This window comes from Microtus pennsylvanicus, chromosome 6 (assembly GCF_037038515.1).
Source record: "Microtus pennsylvanicus isolate mMicPen1 chromosome 6, mMicPen1.hap1, whole genome shotgun sequence".
Taxonomy (NCBI): domain Eukaryota; kingdom Metazoa; phylum Chordata; class Mammalia; order Rodentia; family Cricetidae; genus Microtus; species Microtus pennsylvanicus.
Window position 1 is genome coordinate 109,677,240 of NC_134584.1, and position 27,274 is coordinate 109,704,513.

Here is a 27,274-nt window from a genome sequence, read left to right on the forward strand (position 1 = left end):
TGTAAATAAGCCTAATAAACTAATTTGTGTTTCAGGAGCAACTTTCATAGCATTGTATTTGTTGTTGAGACTTGGGAAGGGGGTAGTTTAGTCTGTCAGAGGATTTTTTTAAAAAGCAACAAATACCATGATCTTGTATATGCAAATATTTACTGTGGGGAAGATCCGAACATTTTAAGGGACATTTTAAGGGAACCAAATATTGTGTAGTCTGGGGTTCTGGAGCTTTGAAGTAAAGCGCATGGTTACAAATCCATTCAATCCTCGTACTAAGGTAACCCGCAGTTCCGTTTTACAACTAACTCAAGACAAGTCCCAGTTCTGGTCTTTGTAGCTGTGGCCTCTATAGCAGAGCCGAGAGCGAGAGTACTGGAAGGCCCTTTCACTCTAAGCCCAGAAAAGTTTCCTCTGAATATAGATAGAAATATGAGCAAGTGGCGGCGGCGGTGGATCGGAGGGAGCATTAGTGAAGGTGCAGGTCGCATAAGAGCGTGGTAAGGCAGTACTCAGACCCGGAATGGGAGCGGAAGGGAGGACCAGCGTCGGTAGACAGGAGCAGAGAGGCCGTGGGTGAAAAGTCGGCTCAGCAGCGCTGAATCCCGCCTAGCCACTCCTCAAAGGCCGATGCTCCAGGTCCGACCGCTGGTCGAGCGAGGCTGGCTCAGAACCGGGGACGTTTGCGAGGTAGCCTGAAGCCGGTTCTTCCAGGGGCTGGACGATCTGGGACAAGGGTACTGGGCACGGACTCCAGGAACAGATTCCGCTCGCCTCACCGCGCCCCGGGCAAATTGCAAGACACTCCCCTAGTTCAGTGACTCAAGTCCCCGCGTGACGTGCCCCGAGCCAAGTCCCGCGCCTCCGCGGTGGGAAATAGTCCCCAGCCCGTCCGGCTCCGAGAGGGTGGGAAACGCGGGACTCTAGGAGCGACACCGCCCAGCGCTGTGCGCGCAGCCAATCCCTGCGAGGGAGGGCGTGGCCAAGACGCCCGGCGGATTCCTCCGCCCGGGTTCGCTGTGATGAGGTCGGGGGAGTCGCCATTTTCGACGCGGAGTGGCTAATTGGAAGTCTGTCTCTTCCGTTTTTCACGTCTGGATTCCTCCAGGTGAGCGTGCCCTCCGTAGCCATGGCAGCTTTGTCTGTCTCTTCGTCCTACGCCCCGCCCTTCCCCGGACCCCAGCCATCGCCGTGTCTGCGGGGAAGGAAGCCCTGACGGTCGGGATCAGGCTCGACGTCGGGCTCGGGCTGCGGGGAGGAGGTGGGGCCGCTGAGACCGGTGCTGGCGTCGCTGTCCCCGGCGCCTCTCTCCCCGGGCATGGCCTGGACTCTGAGCAGACACCCCTCTGCCGTGTCGTCGGGTCGAGACACTCAGGCAGGCCTTGTGTCCCGCCGCAGTCGCTGCGGAGGGAGTCAGATCCCGATAGTCGCCGTTCCCCGCGCTGCTCTTCCGGGTGCTGGGGTCAGGACTTGAACTAGGGTGCGGACCTCGCTCGGACTAGGACAGCAGAGGGAGGCTCTCGGTGCTTTCTGTCCGCTTAGTCTGATGCTCAAAGGAGGTTGTAATTTATTTGTTATTGCTCTTAGGCGTTCGTGTTTAATTGAGCTTTGTTTTTCATTATGAGACCAAAACAGTGTAACTCCTTCAAATCTGAACAACAATCAACATGCCATCTTGTTTCAGTCATATTTTTCCTTATGCATATATTTTTTCCAGCTTATTAAAACCTGAGGTGATAACTTTATGTATGTATGTGTTTTCCGAGACTGAGTTTCTCTGTGTAACAGCTCTGGCTGTCCTGGAACTAGTTCTGTGAACCAAGGTGGCCTCAAACTCACAGAGATCCACCTGCCTCTGCCTCCCGAGTGCTGGCATTAAAGGATTGCGCCACCACCGCCTGGCTTTGAGGTGACCCTAACCCCTCAAGCTTTTTGATCCACAGACCTTCTTGGGGGACCTCACAGCGCTCTTGTTTTTTTTTTAAAAAAATATTTATTTATTATGCATACAATATTTTGTCTGTGTGCATGTCTGCAGGCCAGAAGAGGGCACCAGACCTCTTTACAGATAGTTGTGAGCCACCATGTGGTTGCTGGGAATTGAACTCAGGACCTTTGGAAGAACAGGCAATGCTCTTAACCACTGAGCCATCTCTCCAGCCCCAGGGCTCTTGTTTTTAAGTCATGCAGCCTTTTAACATTCTCACTTGATGAAAATACACTCTCCCTCCGGTGACTTTGTAGCCCTCTCTTTTCTTCCCGTGCCTCTGGTTTCTACATGACCTGCACCCCTCTGGAATCCTCAGGTAGACTCTGGTCCACTTAACTTAAGCTCTAATCAGGATCAAGTCCCAGTTTTATGTGGCGTGTTGTGGTTTAAAGTAAAACTGCGAAACAAAGTGTATTCTGTATAAGTCAGTTCAAACCCAGGAAAAGTAACCCATTCCAGCATTCCTGCTATGGTACAGACGTCAGAAGTCCAGGCAATTAGTATGGAAATTGTTAAGCAGTCATACAAATAAGGTTTTTATAATGTGATAGGATTGTAAATGGCGAAAGGATAATGGTGCGTAGTCCCCACCTGATGAGAGCCTTTGGGGTCCAGTCCCTAGACCCTCTTCGGGGCTCAGATTGGACACCACAGCAAGCGAAAGGGACTTTTTTCTTTGGGTATCTGAGGGTGAACAAATTAACGAATGCTCTCACTCTCTGCTTTTCCAAATTAGTCTCTTTATTCTTCGGCCTCTATTCTGATTCCCCTGTTCTACTTCTAATTTTCCCTAGCTGCTTCTTTTTTTCAGCCTCCAAACTTTTCTACAGGAGGCTTGGAGTGATAGAAAAAATTGCAAGAGTTACTTCTCATTGGTCAAAAGCACATTCTAGGATAAGCCATTGGCATGGCAGTACAAGGCTCCAAGGTTACAAGAGTAGGACCATGACCAGGTGGGGGATGGAGGTGGGTGTTGGGGGGCACAGTGCCCAGTGACAAACTTTGAGGCATAGGTTTATTGTCAGCAGATTGACAAGTGAAGAATTGGCATGCTTTTCTTAGGGTGCTTTGTGTTGCAACCTTGTCAGATTCTGTGACTTTGACCTTGTGCATAGCTGTACAGTTTTAAACTATTTACAAAACGTCTTTAGTCTAGTTTGAACTTGCTCTGCGGTGAAAGCAAGCTAATTGTGTGCAGTTAGTAGTCTGAGCAAAAGGAACAGCAGGCTTTTAAGTGTCTATAGTTGTTGTGGGACAAATAGATTTAGTTATGAAGTATGTCCTAGTATATTTTTTATATATCAAAATTATATAGCTAAATAAAACTCATTTTCCTGCCGGGCGGTGGTGGCGCACGCCTTTAATTCCAGCACTCGGGAGGCAGAGGCAGGCGGATCTCTGTGAGTTTGAGGCCAGCCTGGTCTACAAGAGCTGGTTCCAGGACAGGCTCCAAAACCACAGAGAAACCCTGTCTCAAAAAACCAAAAAAACAAAAAACAAAAAAACAAAAAAAAACCTCATTTTCCTGACCACTCACAGATATATGTGCCCATAAGATTGAGACACAATCATGAGATTACATATACACATTGCATGAAAACATGGTAATGGAAGATATCACAGCTATTATTGCACGAGTGAAGTTACAGATGAAAGCAACGGTTTTCCGTAGTAGTATGCCCTGCCTCGCAGGGTTCCTTTGTCTGAGAATAATTTCTCTGGTGGGTTGACATCTGAATTATCAATCGCTATAAGCTGTAATTGCATCATCATCCACAGTAGCTTGTGATACATGCTCCTGACACCCACTACAACTTAAAATGTCTTCAGAACTTTGGGTCATTGTGGCAGGTCTGTTACCCCAGAGTTTAGAGGCTGAGGCAGGAGGATTGCCATGAGTTTGAGGCCAGCCTAGGTTAGAGTGAACTTTAGTTTTAGAAAAAGCAAAAGAATCCAGTAAAAGCCAACCAAAAATGTACACCCTGAGAGTTTTCTGCAATGTTTTTATATTTTAATAAAACGTTAAAGAAGTCTTATAATGCCGGTTCATTCTAGCATTGGTAACTTCTTAAAACTGATGGTGCCTGGACTCCGAAGCCTAGTCTTTGTTGTGAGTTTCACACATTGTTGTTGGTTGTGTGATTCCTTTATTGAAATTTCAGCCTTTTTTGGTTTTTGTTTTTGAGAAAGGTTTCTCTGTGTTGTCCTGGCTATCCTGGAACTCAGCCTGCCTCTGCATCCCGAGTGCTGGGATTAAGGACGTGCACTGCCACCACCACTCGGCTCTGAAAATATCAGTCTTGATTGGTTTTGTCAGCAAATATTTGATTAAACTATATCGTATGAAAGTACAGTAAACTTGCTGGCAGACTGTACAAATAATCCATTGAAGAAGTTGATTTATGTGTCTTGGAAAACACGTCTCACTAGCGTCCCAGCGTGTGTCCTGCCACTGTATTGCATCGCATTTCTCTCTTGGTTCTTTGCATCTATGGACTCTAAAGCTGGTTGATGATGTGTCTGTGTGTGTTGTAATGGAGGTTTCAAGATGACTGTTGTTTCAGTGTTTTGGGTAGCAGTTCTTGATACAGCAGTCTCTATTTTCCTTCCCTAAATTACCTTAAATTCCTCTCTTTATTCCTACTAAGAATGAAGAAGCCTCTAAGGATCTGAGTGATGAGAAATTAAGTTTTGATTTTGTTAAGGATTTGAGTAAAATGAGGAATTGACAGATGCTTAGAATACTAAGTGAGGCTGATGATCCATGTATGACTCTTATTAATAAAAATAAAAATAGCAGCACAGTCACAGTAGGCTCTTCCTGTATGAGCAGGGTAGAAAACTGAGAGCTGGTTTTCATGATTTATTCATTAGGCCTGTGTTTTGGTTGTCCATTGTTTAGTCTCAGATGTGAACTCCTTGAAAGCTGATGTCAGCTTTCATTGAAATGTCTCTTTTTCTGCTGGGATGTAACTCAGTGGCAGAACACTTACCTAGCATATATGTTCCTGAGTATTTTCATCCCAACATGGCAAAAAAAAAAAGTGTGAGTGGTTAAACTAGGAAAATTATATTTAGTTAAGTTTCCCCATAATCAGTATAACAAGTACTAGGTTTTGGGCAAGATGCTATGCTATGCTCTGCTCTTTGGTTGTATATGTGAAATAATTGAAGGCCTGAGAAGGCCCAGTTGGTAAAGTGTTTATAGGTGGTAGTGTTAGCATGTGTCTAATCTCAGTGCTGGAGAGGTAAGCACTGGAGGATTTTTGGCCAGCCAGTTTACCCAACCAGTGAGAGTCCTGTCCTGAAAATAAGGTTGAAGGAGACACTCGAAGTTGATCTCTGGTCTCCAAACACACGCTAGCATACATATCAATAAAAAGAGTTGCGGGTGAGCATCATGCACCAAGTAACCCTAACACTTGGGAAGGTGAGACAGAGGATTGTAGAGAGTTTCAGGGCAACTTGTGATGCAGAGTGAGGGCCTATTTAACCTCACCTCCCCCAAAATGCAATTTAGATGCTAGGGGCTTATTACTATATTTTCTATTGTAACTAGTGTAGCTCATTTGGAGAGAGCTTGCCTAGAATCTGTGTCTTGTCTTTCAAATGCTGAGTATTCAGGTATGTACAGTTATATATATTTTTTTATATATATGCATGTTTTGCCTGCATGTAAGTGTGTGTTTCTTGTCAATGCTTGGTGCTCTCATAGGCCAAAAAGAAGGCACCAGATCCCCTGGGAATGGAATTACCGGACAGTTGTAAGCTACCATGTAGGTGCAGGGAATCCAACCCAGGGTTGTCTGGAAGAGCAGCCAGTGAATGCTCTTAACCAATGAGCTATCGGGCCTCTGAGGACACCTGCCTACATGTGGCATACACAGCATACACAGATACATGCATACACATGAATAAAAGTACAAATCTTTAAAGTGTGTGTGTGAATGTGAGTGAGAGTGATTGCTGTAGAGATGATAGACATGGCTATGTTTTTAGAGTCAGTGTTTTTCCACTTATGGTAGAATGTAGAAATCTTACCATTATATAGGTCGTTTTACCTTCTTCCCCTTAAGTAATGGTTTTCTTAAGTATTACATTTATGTGTATTGAAATCCCATAAAAATACTGGTTTTGGCCGGGCGGTGGTGGCACACGCCTTTAATCCCAGCACTCTGGAGGCAGAGGCAGGCGGATCTCTGTGAGTTCTAGGCCAGCCTGGTCTACAGAACTAGTGCCAGGACAGGCTCCAAAGCTTACAGAGAAACCCTGTCTCGAAAAACTAAAAAAAAAAAAAAAAATACTGATTTTGTTTTAAACTGTCAAATTTAACAGAGTTGAGAGAAACAGTCTATTAGGTTTATTCATACGGATTCGTCATTTCTGTGTCTTTGTGTGTGTTGGAGGGTGGCAGGTGTGATGCTGTGGTGTCCAGAGGATAACTTGGTGCAGCTGATTTTCTTTCTCCACCTTTTTTTGGGTTCTGGGGTGTAGTGATATTTCATTTGTATTTTAATAAATAAATAAAGCTTGCCTGAAGATCAGAACACAAAACAGCTACACTAGTCAGCCATAGAGGCCGGGTGGAGGTGGTGCACACCTTTAACCCCAGCATCCATACTAGTTAGCCATAGAGTGGAGGTGGTACATGCCTTTAATCCTAGCACTAGAGAGGAATATAAAGTGGGATGAGACAGGAACTCACTTTCTTTCAATCTTGGATTTTATAGAGGTAAGAGCTCTCTAGTGGCTTGGCTGCTTTGCTCTTCTGATCTTCCAGTTGAACCTAGTATCTGTCTTTGAGTTTTTATTATTTGTGCTACGCTTGGGCTTGAACCCACCAGGCTTGCAGCAAGCACTTTCACACTGTGCTATCTCATTGACCCTTTCTTTGGCAGTTTTTTTAGAGCAATTCCGCTGAGGACACAATTTCTTTTTCGTTTTCCCTCATGTGATCATGTCTTGTTTCACCTTTAATTCTGAGGGATATTTTGCCAGATGTAAGGTTTCTGGATTGATGGTGCCCCCCCCCCCCCCCAGTATTTGAAAATGACTTTTCTTTTGGTTTCCATGAGTTTAGGTGAAATTTTTAGCCTGTCCCCTTCTTTCTGATTTTTGGGTTCTTGGTTGCGTTGTGCTGGTCTCTGATGATCCTCCCTTCTCATTTCAAGTAGCTGGAGCAGTAGGATCATGCCACACTGTATTTGGTCATATGGATAAATGCACTATAGATAATAGGTAGTATATTGCTTTTATCTGGTTTCATTCAGTTTTTAAAAAATTTGTCCATGGCGACACACTCTTTTTGAGGAGACAGAGGCAGTCAGATTTGTGAGTTTGAGGTCAACCTGGTCTACAGAGTGAGTTCCAGGACAGCCAGCACTGCACAGAAAGACCCTGTCTTGGGGCGGGTTGGTGGTACAAATCTGAATCTGATTTCAGCAGTTTATGATGAGATGGGGCATAAACCTCTTTGGGTTTTGTTGTGTTTGGAGTTTTTTGAGTCTCTGCGTGTATGTGTGTTAATTTAGGGGAATTTCTAGCTAATTATTTTCAAGTAGCTTCTTCTTTTTTTTTTTTTTTGCACAGTGCAAAGCTCAAATCTAGGACATCTTGCAAATGCCTTAGCATTGAACAATGTTCCCAGTTTCTGTGGCGTTTGATAAAAATGTTAGACTCTTCTATTATTTTGCCAGTATTTGAGACTTTACTCATTAAATTTTTCTTGAGATTATAATTTCCCCCTTTTCTTTTTCCAAGCCCTTCTGCATGCTCTTCCCTGCTGTCCTTCGAATAAATGGCCTTTTAAAATCCTTTTTCTCTTTTCCCTGCCACAATAGAGTTTCTCTGTGTAGCCCTGACTGCCCAGGCAATGTAGACCAGGCTAGCCTTGAACTCGGAGGTCCACCTGTCTCTAATCCGAACCCTAATCTGAATGCTGGGATTAAAAGTGTGCATCACCACCACCTGGTTACTTTGTTTATTTTTATTTGTGTATCTATGATTTTGGTATATGCACATGTTGTAAGTATACACACCTATGTTCTTGCATAGATTACTGAAGGGGGTGTCTTGTGTCCTCTATCTATCATATTCTTTTCTTCTCTCTCTCTCTCTCTCTCTCTCTCTTTCTTTCTTTCTTTCTTTTTTTTTTTGGAGGCAGGTGTCTCTCTGAACCTGAGACTTGAGTTTTCTTGGTGAGGCTGAAAGCCAGCAAGCTTCAGTGAGCCTGGCTTCACTTAGATTAGTATTAAGGTTATAGGCATATGTGGGCTTGTTACATGCTTGCTGGGATGCAAATTCCCATGCTCATGATTGTGCCACAAGCACATTTAACCACTGAACTGTCTCTGATTGTGTTATTTTTTTGTTTTTATCAGTATTTTTTTTTTAATCAGTAGTTTTCTTTTTCATATTGGAGAGTTTTATTGATCTCTCCAAGTGTACTGGCTTTTTCTTCTGTCATTTTTCCATTCTGTTGTTGATCCTTTACATCAAGTTTCTTACTCTTCTAATATTTCTGTTTGTTTCTTTTAAATTAATTTTTTCTTGTAATTTTTGTATGTAGGTAAATGCACCATGAGCACAGCTGTGAAAGTCAGAACAGGGAACCATATTCTCTGGAACTGGAGTTATGGAGGAAAAAGGAAAGGAAAAAAAACCAATCTCGTCATGGACGCTGTATTGTGACGCAATAAGTCATGCTGTAATCCCTTTTATCTACATATCTTTACTTGCAACTGTGTTGATTGCAGAGAATCATTGATCTAATTGAGTCCTCTGGCTTCTGCTACACTATTGAGCTATTGATGCTGGGCCTTTGCTGAAACTTCCCTTGATTATCTTGCTGTTGCCCTGTGTTGTGCAGACTTGTAGCTTTGAGTCTGCAGGACCCGTCCCTTCCTTCCTGTGCTCCAGCAAATCCCAGATGGGGTGGATGTTGAGTGGGCCAACATATCACCCTGGATCTGGGCCGTGGTAGTTGCAGAGTGGTCAGACTGCCTAGGCTGGAACGCTTAAGACGCAAGGAATCCTACCTCTTTCATCAGATGGGCTACAGATGCCACTCCTGACTTGCATTTAAATTTTATTCTTAGTTCTACCCATAGTTGCTGGCTGATTTAGTGCAGGTGACTAGAAAATATATGATAGTAGTTGTTAGTGCATTTCTTTCTTCCTACTTCCTATCCATCTCTGCTTATGAATACCTAAAAATATAGATGTTGTTTGGATTTGTGAACACATAGTCTGCTAGAGTGTCAGGAGTCTAACTCTCAGAAACCTTGTTCTCTGGAACCTGGGATTTTACACATACAACTTGTACTTGGGAGGTTTTCCGTTTGAGACAGGGTCTTGATGTGTCAGCTTGTACCACCACACCAGGCTTTCACTCTCCCTTTACACAGACCTGTTTTCTTCTTTAGGACGCAGCTTAAGCTTTGCTGTCTGAGGAACCTTTCATTATGATTGTCCTAAGAATTTGCGACATTTATTTACAGTGGGTTTCTCAGTCTTGGTTTTGTTGAGGCTTTGGAGGTGTTGTAAGGACATTGTCTTGTTCATTCTTACATGTTTAACAGCATCCTAGGCCTCTACCCACTAGTGGGCAATAGCTTCCCCTCCAGTTACAACAATGTAAGATGTCTCCAGTCACTCCCAATTGAGAGACTCTAGAATCATAATCCTTTTCAAACACTGCTATAGCCTGCTGGATTTTAACTATTTTTTTCTTCAGTAGAATATGATTTTCTTGTGAGAGTCAGAGGCTGTACTTAACACTTTATTTTTCAGCATCTAGCCAAAGTCTGACACATAATCAATAAATACTTGTTGAATGTATTGAACATAATTTGGCATAATGGATGAAAGTTATTTTGTGACATACAAGTTATTCAGTGTTGTATGAAGTTTTCTTGATGCAGTTTCGCAGAAGGAAGTATATACTGTTATCTTCTGAAAGCGCTTTTAACACAAATACTAGTCCTGGTGTTTGTACATTTTGTCTGTTTTATTTGTATCTCTTTTGGTTACTTTGTCAGATCTAGCTTCTACGTGAACATTAAAGTTTTGAGTCCAGAACTAAAATTAAGAAATAGAAATTTGTTCTATCTTGAAATAGAATATACAGTGGTCAATGCACAGTTGTGTGTCCTGACATCCTGTGATGGTTATGTTGATTCTTATGGCTGTCAGTGCATATCTTGGTAAACAGTGTTCTCTTGTAGAATTTTGTAGAGTAGGTTCCTGCCTGTATTCTTCACCCCCCCCCCCCATAACTCTGTGCCTAAGTAAATACTACTGATATTTTTGTGATACTAGACAGTAGTTTTTCTCAAAGGGTCAAATTTAGTAGCAATATTTGAGAAATTAACATAAAAGTATTTTGACTTTTGCTTGAAATTTGGCAATTTTTTTTTTAAATGACCACCATTTTTTGAGAATTTTTTTGTGGGGTGGCAGGAGTACTTCTTGCCTCTTTATTTTGTTGTTTGGGGTTTTGTTTTTTGAGACAGTTTGTCTCTGTAGCTGTGACCATGGCTATCCTGGAACTCATTATGTAGACCAGGCTGGCTTCAAACTCACAGAGATCTGCCTGCTTCAACTTCCTGAGTGTTAGGACTAAAGGTGTGTGTCACCATGCCTGGCCTTCTTGTCTTTTTAATCACCCTATTCCTGTGGCCAATACCTACATACTAATTTTATCTTTCACCAGATTCTTTCAGATTTTATGTCCACTTATTCCTATTCAGTCAGTTCTTTGAACAATGGTAAAATGATAATGTAAACAAAATGTTTAGGTCATATCGTTGTATTAGAAAATCCCTAGCGACTGAGGGGATACCTCAGTAGTAGATATGTGCTTGCCATGCATATGGCCCTGGTTCAATTCCCAGCACTAAAAAGAAAAAAGGAAAGAAACCACTCTGGTTTATGTTACAGTCTGCTTCTAAGTAGTACTAGTTTCTGAACTAATTTGGACTCTTGTGCTGCTACTTTTTCCAGGAGCAGGACAGCATGCTGGGCTCCGGCTTCAAAGCTGAGCGCTTACGAGTCAATTTGAGATTAGTCATAAATCGTCTTAAATTATTGGAGAAAAAAAAAAGTGAGTACTGTGTCTGTCATGTCTCTCTCTGCGCACCCCCCCCCCCCTTTTAGTCTTTTTTTTTTTTTAAACCAGCTACCAGCATCCCAAACAGGATCTTTCAGGCTAGTACTATGGAGTCTTGTATAGCTTTGTAGTTAGGATACATGTCTGCCTCTTGTATATAATTAGATTGAAACACTTCATTGCAGAGAAGGTGTCTTTGGGTTTCTGTTGCTGTGAAGAGACATCATGACCACAGCAACTCTTATGTGGGTCATGTAAGAGTTATAAGGCAGCATTTAATTGTGGTGGTTTACAGTTCAGAGGTTCAGTCCATACATGACAATGTGCTGACAGACATGGTGCTGGAGAGGTAGCTGAGAGTCCTACATCTTGAGCAGGCAACCAGAAGTGGTCTGTTTCACTAAGTATGGCTTGAGCATATGTGAGACCTCAAAGCCTGCCTCCACAGAGACACACTTCCTTCCAACAAGGCCACTACTAATAGTGTCACTCCCTTTGGGGGACATTTTCTTTCAAACCACCACAGAAGGGGATGTAATGTTGACCCTCTGTATTTGTAATCTCTGCATCCATGGGTTCCACACCTGTGAATTCAGACAAATGTGGATCAGAAATATTCAGAGAAAAGTGTCTATGTATTGAGTATGTACAGACTTCTTGTCATTATTCCAAAATAATACATTGTAACAGGCATTTATATTACACGTATAAGTAATCTAGATGTGGTTTAAAGTATACAGGAGACTAAGCATAAATGGTCTGCTTATTCTGTCCCATTTTATATGTCCCAGGCACTTCAGCCTTCTGGTTGTGATATCCATAGGTATCCTGGAAACAATGCCTCTTGGATGTTTAGCAGCTATTGTGGAGTAGTTGAGTATCTTTCCTGACTCTGGCTTCTGAGTTGGAAGTGTCAGCCTGTGTCTTAGATCATCTATGTAGGGTGGTGACTTCTAGAGCAGCTATGATGAGAGTAGATGTGTAAGTGAGTATGAGCTAGGATACTGTAGATTACAGTAGAACCTTCCCAGTCCTCTCTGTTGGGTGGAGGTCTGCCAACTGGCCAGGTTCCAGTGCATTATTACTGTGTGACTGGAATGGGGTTTGTGTCCCAGCGGAATTGGCTCAGAAAGCAAGGAAGGAGATCGCTGACTATCTGGCTGCTGGAAAGGATGAGCGAGCACGCATCCGTGTGGAGCACATTATCCGGGAGGACTACCTTGTGGAGGCCATGGAGATCCTGGAGCTGTACTGTGACCTGCTGCTGGCTCGGTTTGGCCTTATCCAGTCTATGAAGTAAGATATCTTGCCTGAGAGGCTAAACAAATGTGGAATTTGAGAATGGAATAATACTTTCTCAGTCTATGTGCATCTGCAGCAGGCTAACACTAAGCAGTTCTTTGGCATTCCCAAGGATCTGTTTGCCATTAGTGAAAAGAAAACAGAATTGGAAGTCCAGTGTCCCAGGTTTGAGTCTTGGTTCAGCTTGTGTGAGGTTTTGAGGATTTGAACATGTCACTTGGTTTTTGTTTCTTCAGAAGCAAACAGGGAAATGGAAAGGCTGAAATGTCAATTACCTGAAGCCAGTGTAGTTTGTGAAATAACTTTGGAGGTCATCTGGTCTATGATATAAAAACTATGATTTTGTTGGTTTTAAAGGTATTAAGTTATATATATATATATATATATATATATATATATATATATATATATAAATTTTTTAAGTTTATTTTTTTGTTTAGGGAACTAGATTCTGGTCTGGCTGAATCTGTGTCTACACTGATCTGGGCTGCTCCTCGACTTCAGTCAGAAGTGGCTGAGTTGAAAATAGTGAGTACAAGCAGTTTCTATAATGTCTGTAGACTTTTGTTTTTGCTTTATTTTGTTTTAGACAAGGGTCTCACTATGTCACTCTAGTTGGCTTGGAACTCACAGAAAACTACCCTTCTCTGCCTCTGAGTACTGGGATTAAAAATATGTATGTGCCACCATGCCCAGCCTTTGTAGTTTTTGGTATTAGAAAAGTCTGTTTATAGCCAGGTGGTGGTAGTTAACTCCTTTAATCCCAGCACTTGGGAGGCAGAGGCAGGTGGATCTCTGTGAGTTCGAGGCCAGCCTGGTCTACAAGAGCTAGCTTCAGGACAGGCTTCCAAGCTACAGGAAGCCTGGTCTTGAAACAACAACAACAAAAACACCAAAAAGAAAAGGCTGTTTATTTGACTGGGTATCTTTATCTTGTACCTCCTGGTTTTAAAATAGGCTTTGTTCAGTAGTTACTCCTTTTTAGACCTTTATGGCATAAAATACTGTTTTGAGAATTTGAACAACTTTCTAAAAGGCAGATTTATGTGCTAACTGTTGAATCTAAAAAAAAAATTTTTTTTTAAATTTTCAAGACAGGGTATCTCTGTGTAGTCCTGGCTGTCCTAGAGCTAACTCTGTAGGCCAGACTGGTCTTCAGTTGTTATTATACTCTTAGGTTCTATACTATAGGCTCACTGACTGTGTTTCATGTTTGTGTATTGACCATGTTTAGTCCCAGGAGACCTTTACACATTTCCCAGAAAGAGGATCCTCTTGCTTCTACCTCCCTAGTTAAAGGGATTGTGGGTGTGTGCCACCTTGCTCAGCTCATTGTTGTATATTTCATGCTTAACGATAGTGTTTGTGGTTAGCTTGTTGCTTTCTGGGTAAGTGAATAAATAGTGTCTGTTTAATAAGGTTTCATAGGCATTGTTTCTTTAAACCTAGTCATAAAGATACATTTAATGTTGATAGGAAGTGTGAAGCTGGAGTGGTTTCTGTTAAAATTTTCTTTCTTCTTCCTTTTTTGTAGGTTGCTGATCAGCTCTGTGCTAAATATAGCAAGGAATATGGCAAACTGTGCAGGACCAACCAGATTGGGACTGTGAACGATAGGGTAAAGAACATACTTGTAAACAGGACCCAGTGGGAAAGATAGTTTTATTACCAGCAGGGGCTTAAGTTGTGCAGGTGCATGGCTGAGTTAGTTGAGGGGTGTATTTTATAGTATCATGAAGGTCAGAGGATGGCTGTGTGGCCGGCAGTACAGTCGGGTTCTTTTGCTGCCCAACGCCTGATTGTGGTGCTTGCTTTTGTCTTTTCCGTCTTCTGTATGTTATGAAGGCAGGAAGAAAGTAGAAAGAAGGGTTGGATGGATGAAATGGAAATGGCATTAGTGTTGAATCTTTTCTTGTATCTATCTCATATGCAGCTAGAGAGAGTGAGAAAAGACTGGAAAAAAAATAGTTTATCTTTATTCTTCTCCAATTTTACTAGTAATGAGAGGAACTAATATACATATTTTTTGGTCTTTTTTGTTATTTTTGTCTTTTCTTTTCTCTTTTCTGTACTGAGGACCGAACCCAGGACTTAAGCACACTCTACCACCGAGCTTAGTTCCTCCCAACCCCGAGGAATTAGTTTTTTAAAAGTAACAAGTTTGGATTAGACTGTTGTACAGATGCTTCTTAACATTAATATTTTATTACAGCTAATGCACAAACTGAGTGTGGAAGCCCCACCCAAAATCCTAGTGGAAAGATACCTGATTGAAATTGCCAAGAATTACAATGTACCCTATGAACCTGACTCTGTGGTCATGGTAAGTTTATCCCCGAGCACAAAGGAAAATGAGTCCCCATGTAGGACTGCTTGATGAGGGTATTATTTATGCTAGCTGAATTTGAGTGAGTAAACCTTTGTTCTGCTAGTGCCTTCTTAACAATAAGTATACCTGCAAATCTCACACTTAAAGCATGAGATTGAATGAATGAATGAAGGCATCTTGAGAATGCACAATCTTGACAGAAACGTAAAAGCATATTATTTTTACCTTTCAGCAAGTTTGAAGAAATTGTAATACCTAAAACTTGGCTACATTGTTGTAAAATATTATTTCAAGATGTGTTACATTTGTTTATGCTGTGGAATATTTGTTTAATAATGCAAAGATGTGTTGCATTCTTTTATGTTGCATTTGTTTAACTCTGTGAAGCTGTGTAATTTTGCCTGTCTGAAACACCTGATTGATTTAATAAAGAGCTGAATGGCCAATAGCCAGGAAGGAGAGGGATAGGTGGGACTGCCAGACAGAAGAAGAAAGAGGAGAATGAGAATAGAGGGAGGAGGAAGAGAAGGAAAAGGAGAGGAGGACATCAGGGGCCATCCACCCAGAACACTGCCAGCAACAGAGTAAGAAGTAAAGAATGGTATATAGTATATAGAAAGGTAAAAGCACAGAGGCAAAAGGTAGATGGGATAATTTAAGAAAAGCTGGCTAGAAATAAGCCAAGCTAAGGGCAGACATTCATAAGTAAGAATAAGTCTCTTGAGTATTTATTGGGGAGCTGGGCAGTGGGCCTACAAAGAGTAAAAAATACCAACTACACTATGTGGTTTGTTTATTGTGCTGTGTGCAGGTAATGGTCCAAAAGCTGATTGTGGGGATGCATGTAAAACAGATTCTCTGTCCTGAATATAAATGCTTCAACAGTTAAACTTAGTGTGGTGTGGTAGAAGCTCTTATACTAAGCAAACCTCCTGTACACAAACACCCCCAGAATGGATAGCAGCTTCCAACCCCCTCCCCCCGAGCATTAGTGTGTAGAAACATACCTGAGTGTTCCATCAGAACTGGCTCTCAGTGGAAGAAAGTATTCCTTCCTGGGGCATTTTCTTTCTGAATCTGTCCAGGACAGGGTGTTTTAAAATCTTTACATTCTGCTCTTTTCCTTCTCTTAGAGACTTTGTAGGCTCCCTTGTTCCCTGGGAATTGTCTGAGGCTATGGTGGAGCATTGCAGTGTAGTGTTTTCCCCACCTCCTTCACATGCCCTACGGGTGCTGAAATTGTGAGCACTCTAGAGTAAACAACTTTTATGCTTATGTGTGTATCCCTAGACTCTCCTAGGGAGCATGGCTGTGGACTTGGATTAAGTACTTGTGTTTGTTTCTTAGGCAGAAGCTCCTGCTGGGGTGGAGACAGACCTTATTGATGTTGGATTTACAGATGATGTGAAGAAAGGTGGTCCTGGAAGAGGAGGAGGGGGCGGGTTCACAGCCCCTGTTGGTGGACCTGATGGAACAGTGCCAATGCCCATGCCCATGCCTATGCCTATGCCCACTCCAAATGCTCCCTTCTCATATCCACTGCCAAAGGGACCAGTAAGTATGTGTATTTAAAGAAAGTGTGGATGTGAGCTTTAGAAAACGTTGCAGAAGAGGACATATGGTCTCTATAAACACATTGAGGAATTGTAGGTTGTGAGGAATAGAGAATAAAAAAAATATTTGTATTAGCTGAGTAACCAAGCAAGTGTATTGAGGAACAATATCAGATTGAGGAAAGTCCTTGGTGTCTGCTGCAAGTACCGAAGTAGAACAATCTAAAGATAGTGGTAGGAAAAGGTTACTAAACATCTGGGTACCTGTTGCAGTAATGCTAGTAGTTTTTGTTTGTTTGTTTGTTTTCTTTCTGAAAATGAAGAACTTCGTTGACCGGATGTCATTTTCACAGTAGGTTATTTCTAACAAGAAAGTGTTTCGATTTATTTCCTTGGAGATAGACATTGAAGCACTTGATGTGGTATTTGAGGAATAACCGTTGTAGTAGATCTTTAAGCTTGTAGTCTTTCTGATCACATGTCATCCTTTTGAGCCTTTCTTTCCTCTGAGGATACATATACATACTTACATACATACATACTTACATACTATGTGTATTCACACATACTTCTTCCCATTTCATACAGAAGTTACAGATTGGGAGCAGGGTTTCTGATACTGCTTTTCTCTTGCAGTCGGATTTCAGTGGATTGCCAGTGGGGACTTACCAGGCCTTCCCTAACATTCACCCACCTCAGATACCAGCAACTCCCCCATCTTATGAGTCTGTAAGTGCCTGAGCCTCTTTGATAAACGGCAGGAGAGTGAATCCCATGAAGAGAGCAAAATAATAACAACAGGGAAGGCAAACTTTTGATCAACTTAGTATGGGTGTTGCTCTTGCTTTGGGATTCCTTGTTGCTTTTATACTGCCCTGGAGATGTGGTGCGCTGTTGGTGGCATTTGTGGTGGGCTTGCTATGTTGGCACTGAAGCCAGGAATCAGGAAGGAGCTGCTCTTAGGAAGTTATAGTACTCAAATGGGCATGGTGGCACATGCTTATAGTTTCAGCACTTTGGAGGATCAAGAGTCAAGGTCAGCCTGGACTACATGAGCCCATCTAAAAAAAGTAAAAAAGAAAGTTGTAGTGCCCTACTCAAGATACTAAATATAGATATATTTGTTGTACTAACTAGTCTGAGAATCACATTGAGTTACTGTAATTTGATATTATAATGTATTTATTAAAGTACCAGTTTTTTTTAAGTTTTCAACATTCATGGGGAACAATAGTAACAGTATTTGTCTTAACCAAAGATGTCCAGTCACTCATTTTTGGCCTGTAGTGTTGGCTTCACAGTTTATTCTTATAGTTAGAACTTATATAGAGCAAACCTCTGCCACAGGCCAGTAATCTTAACAGCTTGGGAACTGAAGTAGATAGATTGCAAATTGAAGACCTTGTTGCAAAATAAAAATTAAAAAAACTGTTGGGAAGTAGTTGAGTGGTAAGGTGTGTGTCTGTCGTGTAGGTGCAGTCCCTAGAGCTTGGGGGTTTGGGGTGATGGGTAAATGGCTCATGTAGTAAAGATGCCTTGAACTGTGATTGTAACAGCAGCTCTGCTTCACAATTACTTGTTTCCTGCCAGTCTTGGATATATGTACATACATGACCCATATATCCATGCCTTTGGGGGCTGTTCCATATGGTTTACTTAGAAAACAAGCTGCTATGGATTTGCTATGTAAATTGCTCACCTAGGAAGCTCTCTCTGATCATTCTTCCCATTGGTTTTCATCTCTAGCTGATGTGTTTTCTCCTGGAGCTGAGTCTTTCTCACGCTTTAGTAGTCCATGTATCAAAACATGGTCAACAGTTCACCAGTCCTTGAGGCCTTGGTTCTTGTAGATTTACTAGTTTGCTTTGCCTGGAAGCTGAAAAGTGTCACAGTGTGGTAAGACTTTTTCTTTGTTTGCCTGGCAGGTCAGAGGTTGGCATGGTGTCTGTGGTTCAGAGAGACTAGGAGGCATTTTCTTAGGAGCAAATTCTGTTGCTTTTGGTGAACAACTTAGCTTTTGGAAAATAAAGGAGCTGGTACCAGTATTAGTACTTTGTCTAAAGATGTTGTTCATTGTCTTTTCCTTTGGTAACAATCGTGTTTTGCAGGTTGATGACATTAATGGTGATAAAAATGTCTCTTCTGCACAGATTGTTGGTAAGTGTATTTCACAAAGCTTCAAGGATGCTGGATTGTCTTTTCATGTTCCTCTCTCCATGGCCATAGCATTCTATCATGGTCCATTTCCTCTTTTCAAATATAATTTGTCTAACACAGAGCCCAGGACTTCTTGCTTTGAAACATAAATATTTTTCCTAACCCCAATCTTCCAAGGCTGTGTTTTATTTTTAGTCACTTAAGTTTTTTTTAAGTAAATTTTTATTATTTTTCATTATGTATATGTATGTGGGTTTATACACGTGAGTACAGATTCCCATGGAGGCTGGAGGGCCCTCTAAGGCTGCAGTTTCAGGTGGTTTTTGTCCTCCCTCCCTCCCTCTTTCTCTCTCTCTCTCTCTTTTGGTTTTCTAAGACAGGGTTTCTCTCTGTAGCCCTGGCTGTCCTGGAACTCACTCTGTAGACCACAGGGCTGGCCTCAAACTCAGATATCTACCTGCTTCTGCCTCCCAAGTGCTGGGATTAAAGGCATGTGCCCCCCCAACCTGGCTTGACAGGTGGTTTTGACATGTGTGTTAGGAGCTAAACTTGGGTTTTCTGGAAAAGTAGCATGTGCTCTTAATGGCTGAGTCATCTCTCCAGCCCTCCCTCATTTTTAAAAAAAACTATTTTCTTATTTTGTGTATATGGGTGTATGTATGTCTATGCACTATGTGCATGCAGTGCCCCTGGATACCAGAAGAAAATATTGGGTCTTCTGGAACTGGAGTTAGGACTGTTTTGAGTGGCTGTGTGGGTGCTGGTCCTCTGGAAAAGCTTTTAACCACTGAGTCATCCCTCTAACCCCCACCCCAGCTGTTTTTTAAAGTGATATATTGGTGTCTCAGTTAGGCTAGCCTTCTGTTGCTGTAATAAAGCACCATGATTGGCCGGGCAGTGGTGGCGCACACCTTTAATCCCAGCACTCAGGAGGCAGAGGCAGGCGGATCTCTGTGAGTTCGAGACCAGCCTGGTCTACAGAGCTAGTTCTAGGACAGGCTCTAAAGCTACAGAGAAACCCTGTCTCAAAAAACCAAAAAAACAAAACAAAGCAAAAAAAGCAAACCCACCATAAACACCATGATTAAAACCACATGAGGAGGAAGGGTTTCTTTTTCTTACATTTCTATATCATAGTCCATTGTCAAAGTTAGGGCAGGAATCTGGAGGCAGGAACTGAAGCAGAAACCATTGAGGAATGCTCTTTACCTGCTCAGTCTCATGGCTTGTTCTGCCTGCTTTCTTATACCACTCACGACCACCTACCTAGGGGAGACCCCAACTGGGCTGGGCCTCCGGAGGGGGCATTTTCTCAGTTGAAGATCCCTCTTCTCAAATGATCCTAGCTTGTGTCTAGTTGATATAAAACTACCCAGCACAGAGGGCAAAATAGGTACAAACAGTAAGGGTAAATTTTCATAAAGTAAGCATGTTTATGTAGTTGTTCAGTAAGTTAAAAAATGGAGTGCTACTAGCACCCCAGAAAGCATATTTAAAATCAGAAGTTGGGTGTGGTCTGCATCTCCAATACCAGCACTGGGAAGTTGGGGCCATAAGCTCAGAGGTGGAGCATTTACTTGGCATGTGCAAGTCCCTGGATTTGATCTCCAGCATTGAAAGAGAAGGAAAAGAAAAAAAGCAAACTGGAAGACATTATACAGATGGATGCTCACATCAAATAGTACCAGTATTAACAGGACCTTGGACTTCCTTATCCTCTTGCTTCTACTATCCTAGTGCTGGCCATGATAGGAGTAAACCCACCATACCCAGTTGTATGCATTGCTGGTGTAAAGACAAGAGCTTCGTGTGTGCTGGGCAAATACTCTGCTAACTGAGCTACATCCCCAGCCTCTCCGGCAGTTTGATCTTTTTTTGTCCTCTGCCAAAAGGGATTATGGAGTTTGGGTGTTTGTGTCAAAGGGTGGCTGAGTAATTTTTCTGCTATTTGTAACATTATACTCTTTGCCCTGATTTAATTAGGACCCAAGCCAGAAGCTCCTGCAAAGCCCCCTTCCAGACCCATGGATAATTACAACAACTTTGTACTGCCAGAGTTGCCATCTGTGCCGGACACACTCCCAACTGCATCTGCTGGAGCCAGTACCTCAGCATCAGAAGACATAGACTTTGATGATCTTTCCCGCAGATTTGAGGAACTGAAAAAGAAAACATAGGTCTCTTAAGCCAGGCAACGTCCAGATTCTGGAAGTTGAGACTGAACAGTTCTTTCTTGTAACAATGAATCTCCATGAAATTCCGTTTCATCTGTTAACCATCACCGAGCGTTCTTCCTTGGGGCTCTCCTGCTGCTCTACCAGTTGTGTTCTTTCCAATTCTCTAGTGATACTGAGAGACTAACAGCTAGACTCTGGCTGGAGCAGTTGGCTTCTGGTGGCTGTTTGCCTGTCTGTCTGTCACATGGATCCTTGGTTCTCTCCTGACCATTCCATTCCCAAAGGAGTGAGAAGGGAAGTACTGTGGGTAGAGGTGCCAAAGGTGCTGGTCCATGGAAGAGAGTATCCTATGACGTGTCTCAGCCTCGGCTTGTAAATGCATCCTCTGCTTGGGGGTGATTGTAGAGAGAAGCAAGGCCACTGTGTGTTTTTTCAAATGAGTTAGATGGCTCTGGAAGCCACTGTCACGGTTCCTGGAGGCGGGGGCCCTCTCATTGACATACACTACTTCTTGCTGCAGGGCACTGTTTCACCTGGATCCAGTTGCAAAAGTTTGTTTGGAAAAGTTCTCTCTTAGTTCTACTGGATTCTCAGGGAGCCCTCTGTGGCCTTTTGCTTTACTTTGAGTGCTGTGTTTCCCTTTTAGGAACGAGCAGCACTATGGAAATTTGTTTTTCCCCATGGCATGTTAGGAAGGAAGCATAGGTCTCTATCCAAGCCTAGGGTGGGCTTCCAGTTGCCTTAATAGAAGTGCTCAATTCTGGAAGCCTACAGGAAAGGGGGATACCTGTTTTCATTTGAATACTTATAATTAGGGCATCTTTTCAAGCTGATATCTTAAGTTTTGGTGCCATGTTGCTGTAGCTCACTGCTTTCCTGGGTGGATGCGACTCTTTACTATGGTAACTTATGTGCTTCTTTGCCCCTAGCCAAGGCCAACCTTCCCCAGGGGGTTAGCTTTAGGACTGGAAGCTGAGATTTTTGTTTATGTATAATATTTCTGTATGTACCTGTTTCAAGCAACTTCACTGTTTTTGATTGGTTTGTCTCAGTAGCTGCTAATAAAGATCCCGTGTCCTGCTTTCTCTAGTGTTGGTCAAATGAATGGATTTTAGTGGAGACTCTTTTACCAGGTGATCCATATCAGTATATAAGCCAGATCCAGCCTTCACTTTCCTGTCCCTTAGGACAGGTGTCAGGGGCTGTTGGGCTCATTTCAATCTCTGGGTTTGAGCTCTATTTTAGGTAAACTGCAGTTGTGCTCACTCTTGGTATGAGTGGTGAGCATTCTATTACCTGTTGGTTGGCAGGGTGGCTGGATTGTGCTATGTCCTTAGGATATCCTTCTCCTTACTACACTGCTGAAGTCCCTCAGCAAGATTTTGGAAACAATGGGATTCGGATTCTTCACTAACACAAAGTGTTACTTCTGTCATAAGATGTAAAGTATTATCAGTAATGCAGTAAAATGCAAGCTACCCTAAGCAACAGTGATGGAGGAAGGTCATTGGCTAATAAAGGAACTGCCTTGGCCCATTTCATTGGTTAGAAGATAGGTGGGAGGAGTAAACAGAACAAAATGCTGAGAGGAAGAGGAAGTGAGCTCAGACTGACAGCTCTCCTTTGGGGAGCAGATGCCTCAGAGAGAGACGCCATGCTCCGCTCCCAGGCAGACACACGAGATGAAGCTCCGACCTAGAATCTTCCCGGTAAGACCGGTGCTCACAGATTATTAGAGATGGGTTGATCGGTATATCAGAATTAGCCAGTAAGGGCCAGAGCTAAAGGGCCAAGCAGTGATTAAATGAATACAGTGTCTGTGTAATTATTTCGGGGCATAAGCTAGCCGAGCAGGCGGCTGGGGTGTTGGGGACGCAGCCCCGCCGCTCCTATTACTACACAACAGTGAGATTAGGACCGTTCATCTTAAGACAGGGATGTCAATACCCAGTGCTGTCAGCATGCTCCTCAGATGAAGGATTCTGCTGCTGGCGGATTCCTAACAAGCTTGAGAGCTTCTGTAGTAATATATCTGTCAGTGTAGCTTCTTTCTGAGTATTTGAAGACAAAAAAGGAAAAGTAAGTGACCTGCGATTGTAGGTTAAAGTACCAAAGATGCCACTCCAAACACCCCTAAATATATAGTAAATAGTGACCAGTTACCACCAGATATTAGGAATGTCTAACGAATGGTTGAAGACCAGCTGTTTATGTCTTGGCAATTTGTTTTCCTCAGAAAGTAACTTAGACCACTAAAGGGAATGTGCTGATCTGTGCATTATGCCAGTTTGTAGTGTCATGGGGCCTTGAACTCTGACTCCTATCTCTGTTTCCAAATGTCGGGATTCTCAACCTGTGGGTCGCAACCCCTTTGGGATCAAACGAACCTGTGACAGGTTGCCTAAGATCATTGGGAAACAGAGATTTACATTAGGATTCACAACAGTAACAAGATTACAGTTATGAAGTATCAACGAAAATAAATTTACGGTGGGGAGGTCGCCACAACATGAGGAACTGTATTAAAGGGTCACAGCGTTAAGAAGGTTGAGAACCACTGTCTTAAAGCATCATTAAAAGTTTCAGTTACAGGAAATCATGACAGTTAATTGTTCATACTGGGCCAGTTACTCACCTCAAGGGCCTTCCTTTCTTTTCCAAAGACAATGAGAATGGCAGAAACAAAAAGATTAATGATCACAAGTCCCATCAAGATGATGCTAGTGAGGACCAGAAAGGAGCCGAGGACTGGGTAGAGAGCAATAACCTGGAAAGACAGTAAGACCTCTTGGAGTTTACAATTTCTGAGCACACATTTGAATCTGAAGAAACTAGGGGAGAAAAAGATTCAAAGGAAAATAACATGAATAAGGTTGTTAAAATTTGATTGCACAGCTTTTACAAGAAAAAACAGATAATAGGATTATGACTCAAATCCCAGCTATGTTTTGGGCAGTTCTGAAAAAATACGTCTATGAACACAAAAGCTTGGGGTAGCATGCATATGGGAAGAATAAATGTATACCGGAAGGGATGATGAAACTGGCTTTTGGCTGAGGTAGCTGTGGTAGGGTTTGCAAGGCTTTGGAAAGAGGAGGGAAACTGACTTAATATGCTCCCTCCCATCATGGCCTTGAAGGTTGTGAGTGCTGATAGTTAAGTCCTCTTTTGCTTTTCTGCATAGATCTCTAAATTTAGGTCTTACGAGGATGGTTTCTATACTTAGTTTATTTGTTTTTTTGTTTGTTTGTTTTCCCCGTTTTTCTGAGACAGGATTTCCCTGTAGCTTTGGAGCGTGTCCTAGAACTAGCTCTTGTAGACCAAGCTGGCCTCGAACTCACAGAGGTCCTCCTGCCTCCGCCTCCTGAGTGCTGGGATTAAAGGCGTGCGCCGCCACCACCCGGCTTTATACTTATCATTTTAAGGTGTTCTTTTTAACAAATGCTGTTGCCCACCCCACCCCCGCCCTTTGCTGTTGGGCTATTGATTGTTGCTACTATGGCCTGTTAACCAATGAATTGTGAATGCAGCTACAACCATTACGAGTATAGCAAGTAGCAGTTGCATCTTTTCTTGGGAAAAAAACTGTTGATTTAACTTACCTAATCAGTAACCTTTGAATCACTGGTGTGCTTGCTAGCTTTATGTCAGCTTGACCCACAAAACACTAATCATCCAAGAGGAGAAGATGTGTTCATAGATTAGGCTGTGGGGAAGTCTAGAGAGCGTTTTCAGCTTTATTTCTATTTATTCTTTCACATCATGCATCTCCATACCCTTCATCTCCCCATCCCTTCGTATCTGTCCTCAGCCCTTGCCATCGCCCATCTTGACGTAGAAGCTGTAGTGTGACAGTGAGTCACACAGTATATCTTTTTGTCCAGATATCTTTACCTGCAAGGGTTCATTCCAAAGTCATTGGTCAGATTGATGTTTTTTTTAATTAGTGATTGATGAGGGATGGCCTAGCCCATTGTGGGTGGTACCACTCTGGGCAGGTGGCCCTGGGTTCTTTAAGAAAGGCTGAGCAAAACCATGGCCTCTGTATCACCTTCCCCCAGGTTCCTGCAGGGCTTGAGTTCTTGGCCTCCGTCACTGGACTGTGAGGGTATAAAAGCCAAGTAAATCCTTCCCTCCCAAGTTGCTTTTGTTCAAGGTGTTTGAACACAGCCACAGAAACCCTGACTAAGACAAGGGCTCATCAGAGTGATTAATTGTACAAGTGTCACTCGTTCCACTAATTTCCTGGTCACATAAGCCCTTCAGTGTTAGGACCCAACTCCTCATAAGATGCCTATTTGAAGTTTCCCCTTCACTTTGCTCATTTATTTAATTCTGTGTGAAATTATACTTATGGTACTGTGTGCCTTTTTAATAATTATTTTAATGTAACCAGTGTACCTAACTGAAATGTAATTTTTTGTGAAGGACCTTGTCCTCAATGTAATACAGGAAGACAAGGATTTATATGGGCCAGGGAGGAGTAAATTCAACAAGATGGATGTGTAGTTTGGTTTTTTACTCTTTGGGGGCCTGCCACCCAGCTCCCAAATAAATACACCGAGACTTATTTATGAATGCCTGGTGTTAGCTTGGCTTGTTTCTAGCCATGTCTTCTTAAATTATCCTATTTCTCTTCCATATTTTGCCTCTGGGCTTTTTACCTTTCTTTATTCTATATGTCTTTGTTTCCTTCTTACTCCATGGCTGACTGGATGGCTAGCCCCTGGTGTCTTCCTCTCCTCCTTTCCTTGTTCCTTGCTCTCTTTTTCAAGATATCTCCTATTTTATTCTCTCTGCCTGGTAGCCCCACCTATCTCTCTCCTGCCTTGCTATTGGCCATTCAGCTCTTTTTAGATCCATCAGGTGTTTTAGACAGGCAAAGTAACACAGCTTCACAGAGTTTAACAAATGCAACATAAAAGAATGCAACACATCTTTGCCTCATTGAACAAATATTCCACAGCGTACATGAATGTAACACATCTTAAAATAATACTCCACAACATGTGTTAACTGTAAAAAGATCTAATGTGTTTTTTCCTGCACTACCTTTGGTTACTTCCGTCATACAGTTTCAGAGGACCTTTGAGTGCATCAGCAGTTTGTGCTATTCTGGCCAGGTGTCCTTGGCAGTGGATTGAGGGTGCGGGGAAAGCGGAGGAGGGGAGGGGCACAAATGCTTAGGAAGCAACAGCTGGTGAGTACTGTGGTGTCGTGCACAGGCAAAGGGTGTAGGTTCTTAGACTGTGCAGTGAGAACTTGCTTAACACGCGACCATCCCATCCCACTAGTTAAAGCTGCTAAACCAAACATGAATCTGAAAGGAAAAGAGGCTGCTTCTGCTTTATATCTGTCTGTCTGTCTGTCTATCATTTATCTTACCTCCTTGTGGCTAGAAATTCCCATCAGGAGGCCAACAACAGTCACTGTGGAGCTGAAGAAACTCTGGTAGTCAGAGATGCTCCATCCAAACAGCAGATTGAACTGAACAGGAGAAAGGCCAGTCAGTGGTAATAGCATTTCTGCCCTGAGGTGCCTAACAGAAGCAATGGAAATTCCACGTGGCCATTCAAGTCACTGTGACTGCAAAATTTACCTGATCTTCATATTACAGCTGATGTTGCTTTGTTTGTATCTTAGAGACATCACAAACATCTGGGTTTAAGACATTAAATACAGGGGCTGTCTTTAATACTGAGCCAAAGATGGCTCAGTGGTTAAGAGCGCTGGCTTTTCTTCCAGATGGACCCAGGTTCAATTCCAGCACCCACATGGCAGTTCACAACTATCTGTAACTCCATCTCCAGGGGATCTGAGACCCTCACACAGACATACATGCAGACAAAAACACCAATGCACATAAAATAGAAATAAATAAATCTTAAAAAATGTTTTAAAAATTCCTTTTTTCCCCCTGAGACAGGGTTTCTCTGTGTAGTCCTGGCTGTTCTGGAACTTGGAACTTGCTTTATAGACCAGACTGACCTCACACTCGCAAAGATCCACCTGCCATTGCCTCCCAAGTTCTGGGATTAAAGGTGTGCCCCCAACCGCCTGGCCAAAAAATTTCTTTAAAAAAAGACATTAAATATGGAATATGACTAAATCCAGCTTTCCCATCTGACCTTTTCTCTAAAAACCCACTGCTAACCTGATGGTTTTATGTACAGTGATGTTTTCTGAGGGCACAGACAGGACTCTGCACTTGGGGAAGATGCTGGGCTTTGGGGCTTACAGTCATGGCATAGCTGCTCAGCAGGGTCACGATGAGCAGTATAAAGCCAACCACTTCATCCCAGGCCTTGTTCAGCGTCTTGCTGATGAGCTGGAACTGGGCATTGTGTCGCAGTATGTCCCACAGCTGCACAGTTGCCAACAGAACCAGGAAGCCCATGAGGTGAGTGACAGCTGAGTTCACTTTTAGTGCCTCGTAGAAACTGATGAACCTGTAACCATGGGAAGCCGACTCAGCCCGAGGCAGGAGCCGCCATCACCGGGGCTTCCTCTGCAGAAGGTTCACGGCTGAGTTCCTTCTGCTAGGTCAGACACCCAGTGCAGCGAACTGCTTTCCAGCATAGCCCCTCAGCTGGGAGCTATCCTGAAAAGCCTTCCAAGGCAGCTCCTAGCTGATTTCTTCCCAGCCTCCACATTTGTCAGCGC

General features: G+C 42.8%; 2 protein-coding genes across 6 annotated transcripts in view; one reads left to right on the forward strand and one right to left on the reverse strand.

The window, feature by feature from the left end:
- The first annotated feature begins 984 nt into the window (after window positions 1-984).
- Window positions 985-21,696, forward strand: Ist1 (IST1 factor associated with ESCRT-III). 5 transcript variants are annotated; one of them, XR_012910967.1, is made up of 11 exons: window positions 1,027-1,102; window positions 10,988-11,087; window positions 12,209-12,389; window positions 12,836-12,923; window positions 13,930-14,013; window positions 14,608-14,718; window positions 16,072-16,278; window positions 16,914-17,006; window positions 18,024-18,173; window positions 18,386-18,434; window positions 20,418-21,696. XR_012910967.1 is itself a non-coding variant. In XM_075977373.1 (10 exons), the coding sequence occupies exons 2-10, from the start codon at window positions 11,000-11,002 to the stop codon at window positions 20,609-20,611; spliced, it is 1,095 nt and encodes a 364-aa protein (XP_075833488.1). In that variant the 5' UTR covers window positions 985-1,108; window positions 10,991-10,999; the 3' UTR covers window positions 20,612-21,696. The 5 variants fall into 5 exon arrangements, 4 of the variants coding, with proteins under 4 accessions (XP_075833488.1, XP_075833490.1, XP_075833489.1 ...); XM_075977373.1 differs by lacking the exon at window positions 18,024-18,173 and having other exon boundaries at window positions 985-1,108; window positions 10,991-11,087; XM_075977374.1 differs by lacking the exon at window positions 18,024-18,173.
- Window positions 21,697-22,512: 816 nt separating this feature from the next.
- The window catches only part of Pkd1l3 (polycystin 1 like 3, transient receptor potential channel interacting), a 52,249-nt gene continuing 47,487 nt past the window's right edge, over window positions 22,513-27,274 (reverse strand). Inside the window, exons 28-31 of the mRNA XM_075978018.1 lie at window positions 26,850-27,060; window positions 25,997-26,098; window positions 23,247-23,378; window positions 22,513-22,662 (exon numbers count right to left, since the gene is read on the reverse strand). Of these exons, the coding sequence (XP_075834133.1) occupies window positions 22,552-22,662; window positions 23,247-23,378; window positions 25,997-26,098; window positions 26,850-27,060 (556 nt within the window). The 3' untranslated portion in view covers window positions 22,513-22,551. The remainder of the gene's footprint in view (window positions 22,663-23,246; window positions 23,379-25,996; window positions 26,099-26,849; window positions 27,061-27,274) is intronic.

Excerpts from the sequence above, each read along its gene's own strand:
- Ist1 (XM_075977373.1), top strand. The coding sequence starts at position 11,000 with ATGCTGGGCTCCGGCTTCAAAGCTGAGCGCTTACGAGTCAATTTGAGA. Across the intron at positions 14,719-16,071 it reads AACCTGACTCTGTGGTCATG|GCAGAAGCTCCTGCTGGGGT; the intron begins GTAAGTTTATCC and ends TTTGTTTCTTAG. Across the intron at positions 18,435-20,417 it reads CTCTTCTGCACAGATTGTTG|GACCCAAGCCAGAAGCTCCT; the intron begins GTAAGTGTATTT and ends TGATTTAATTAG.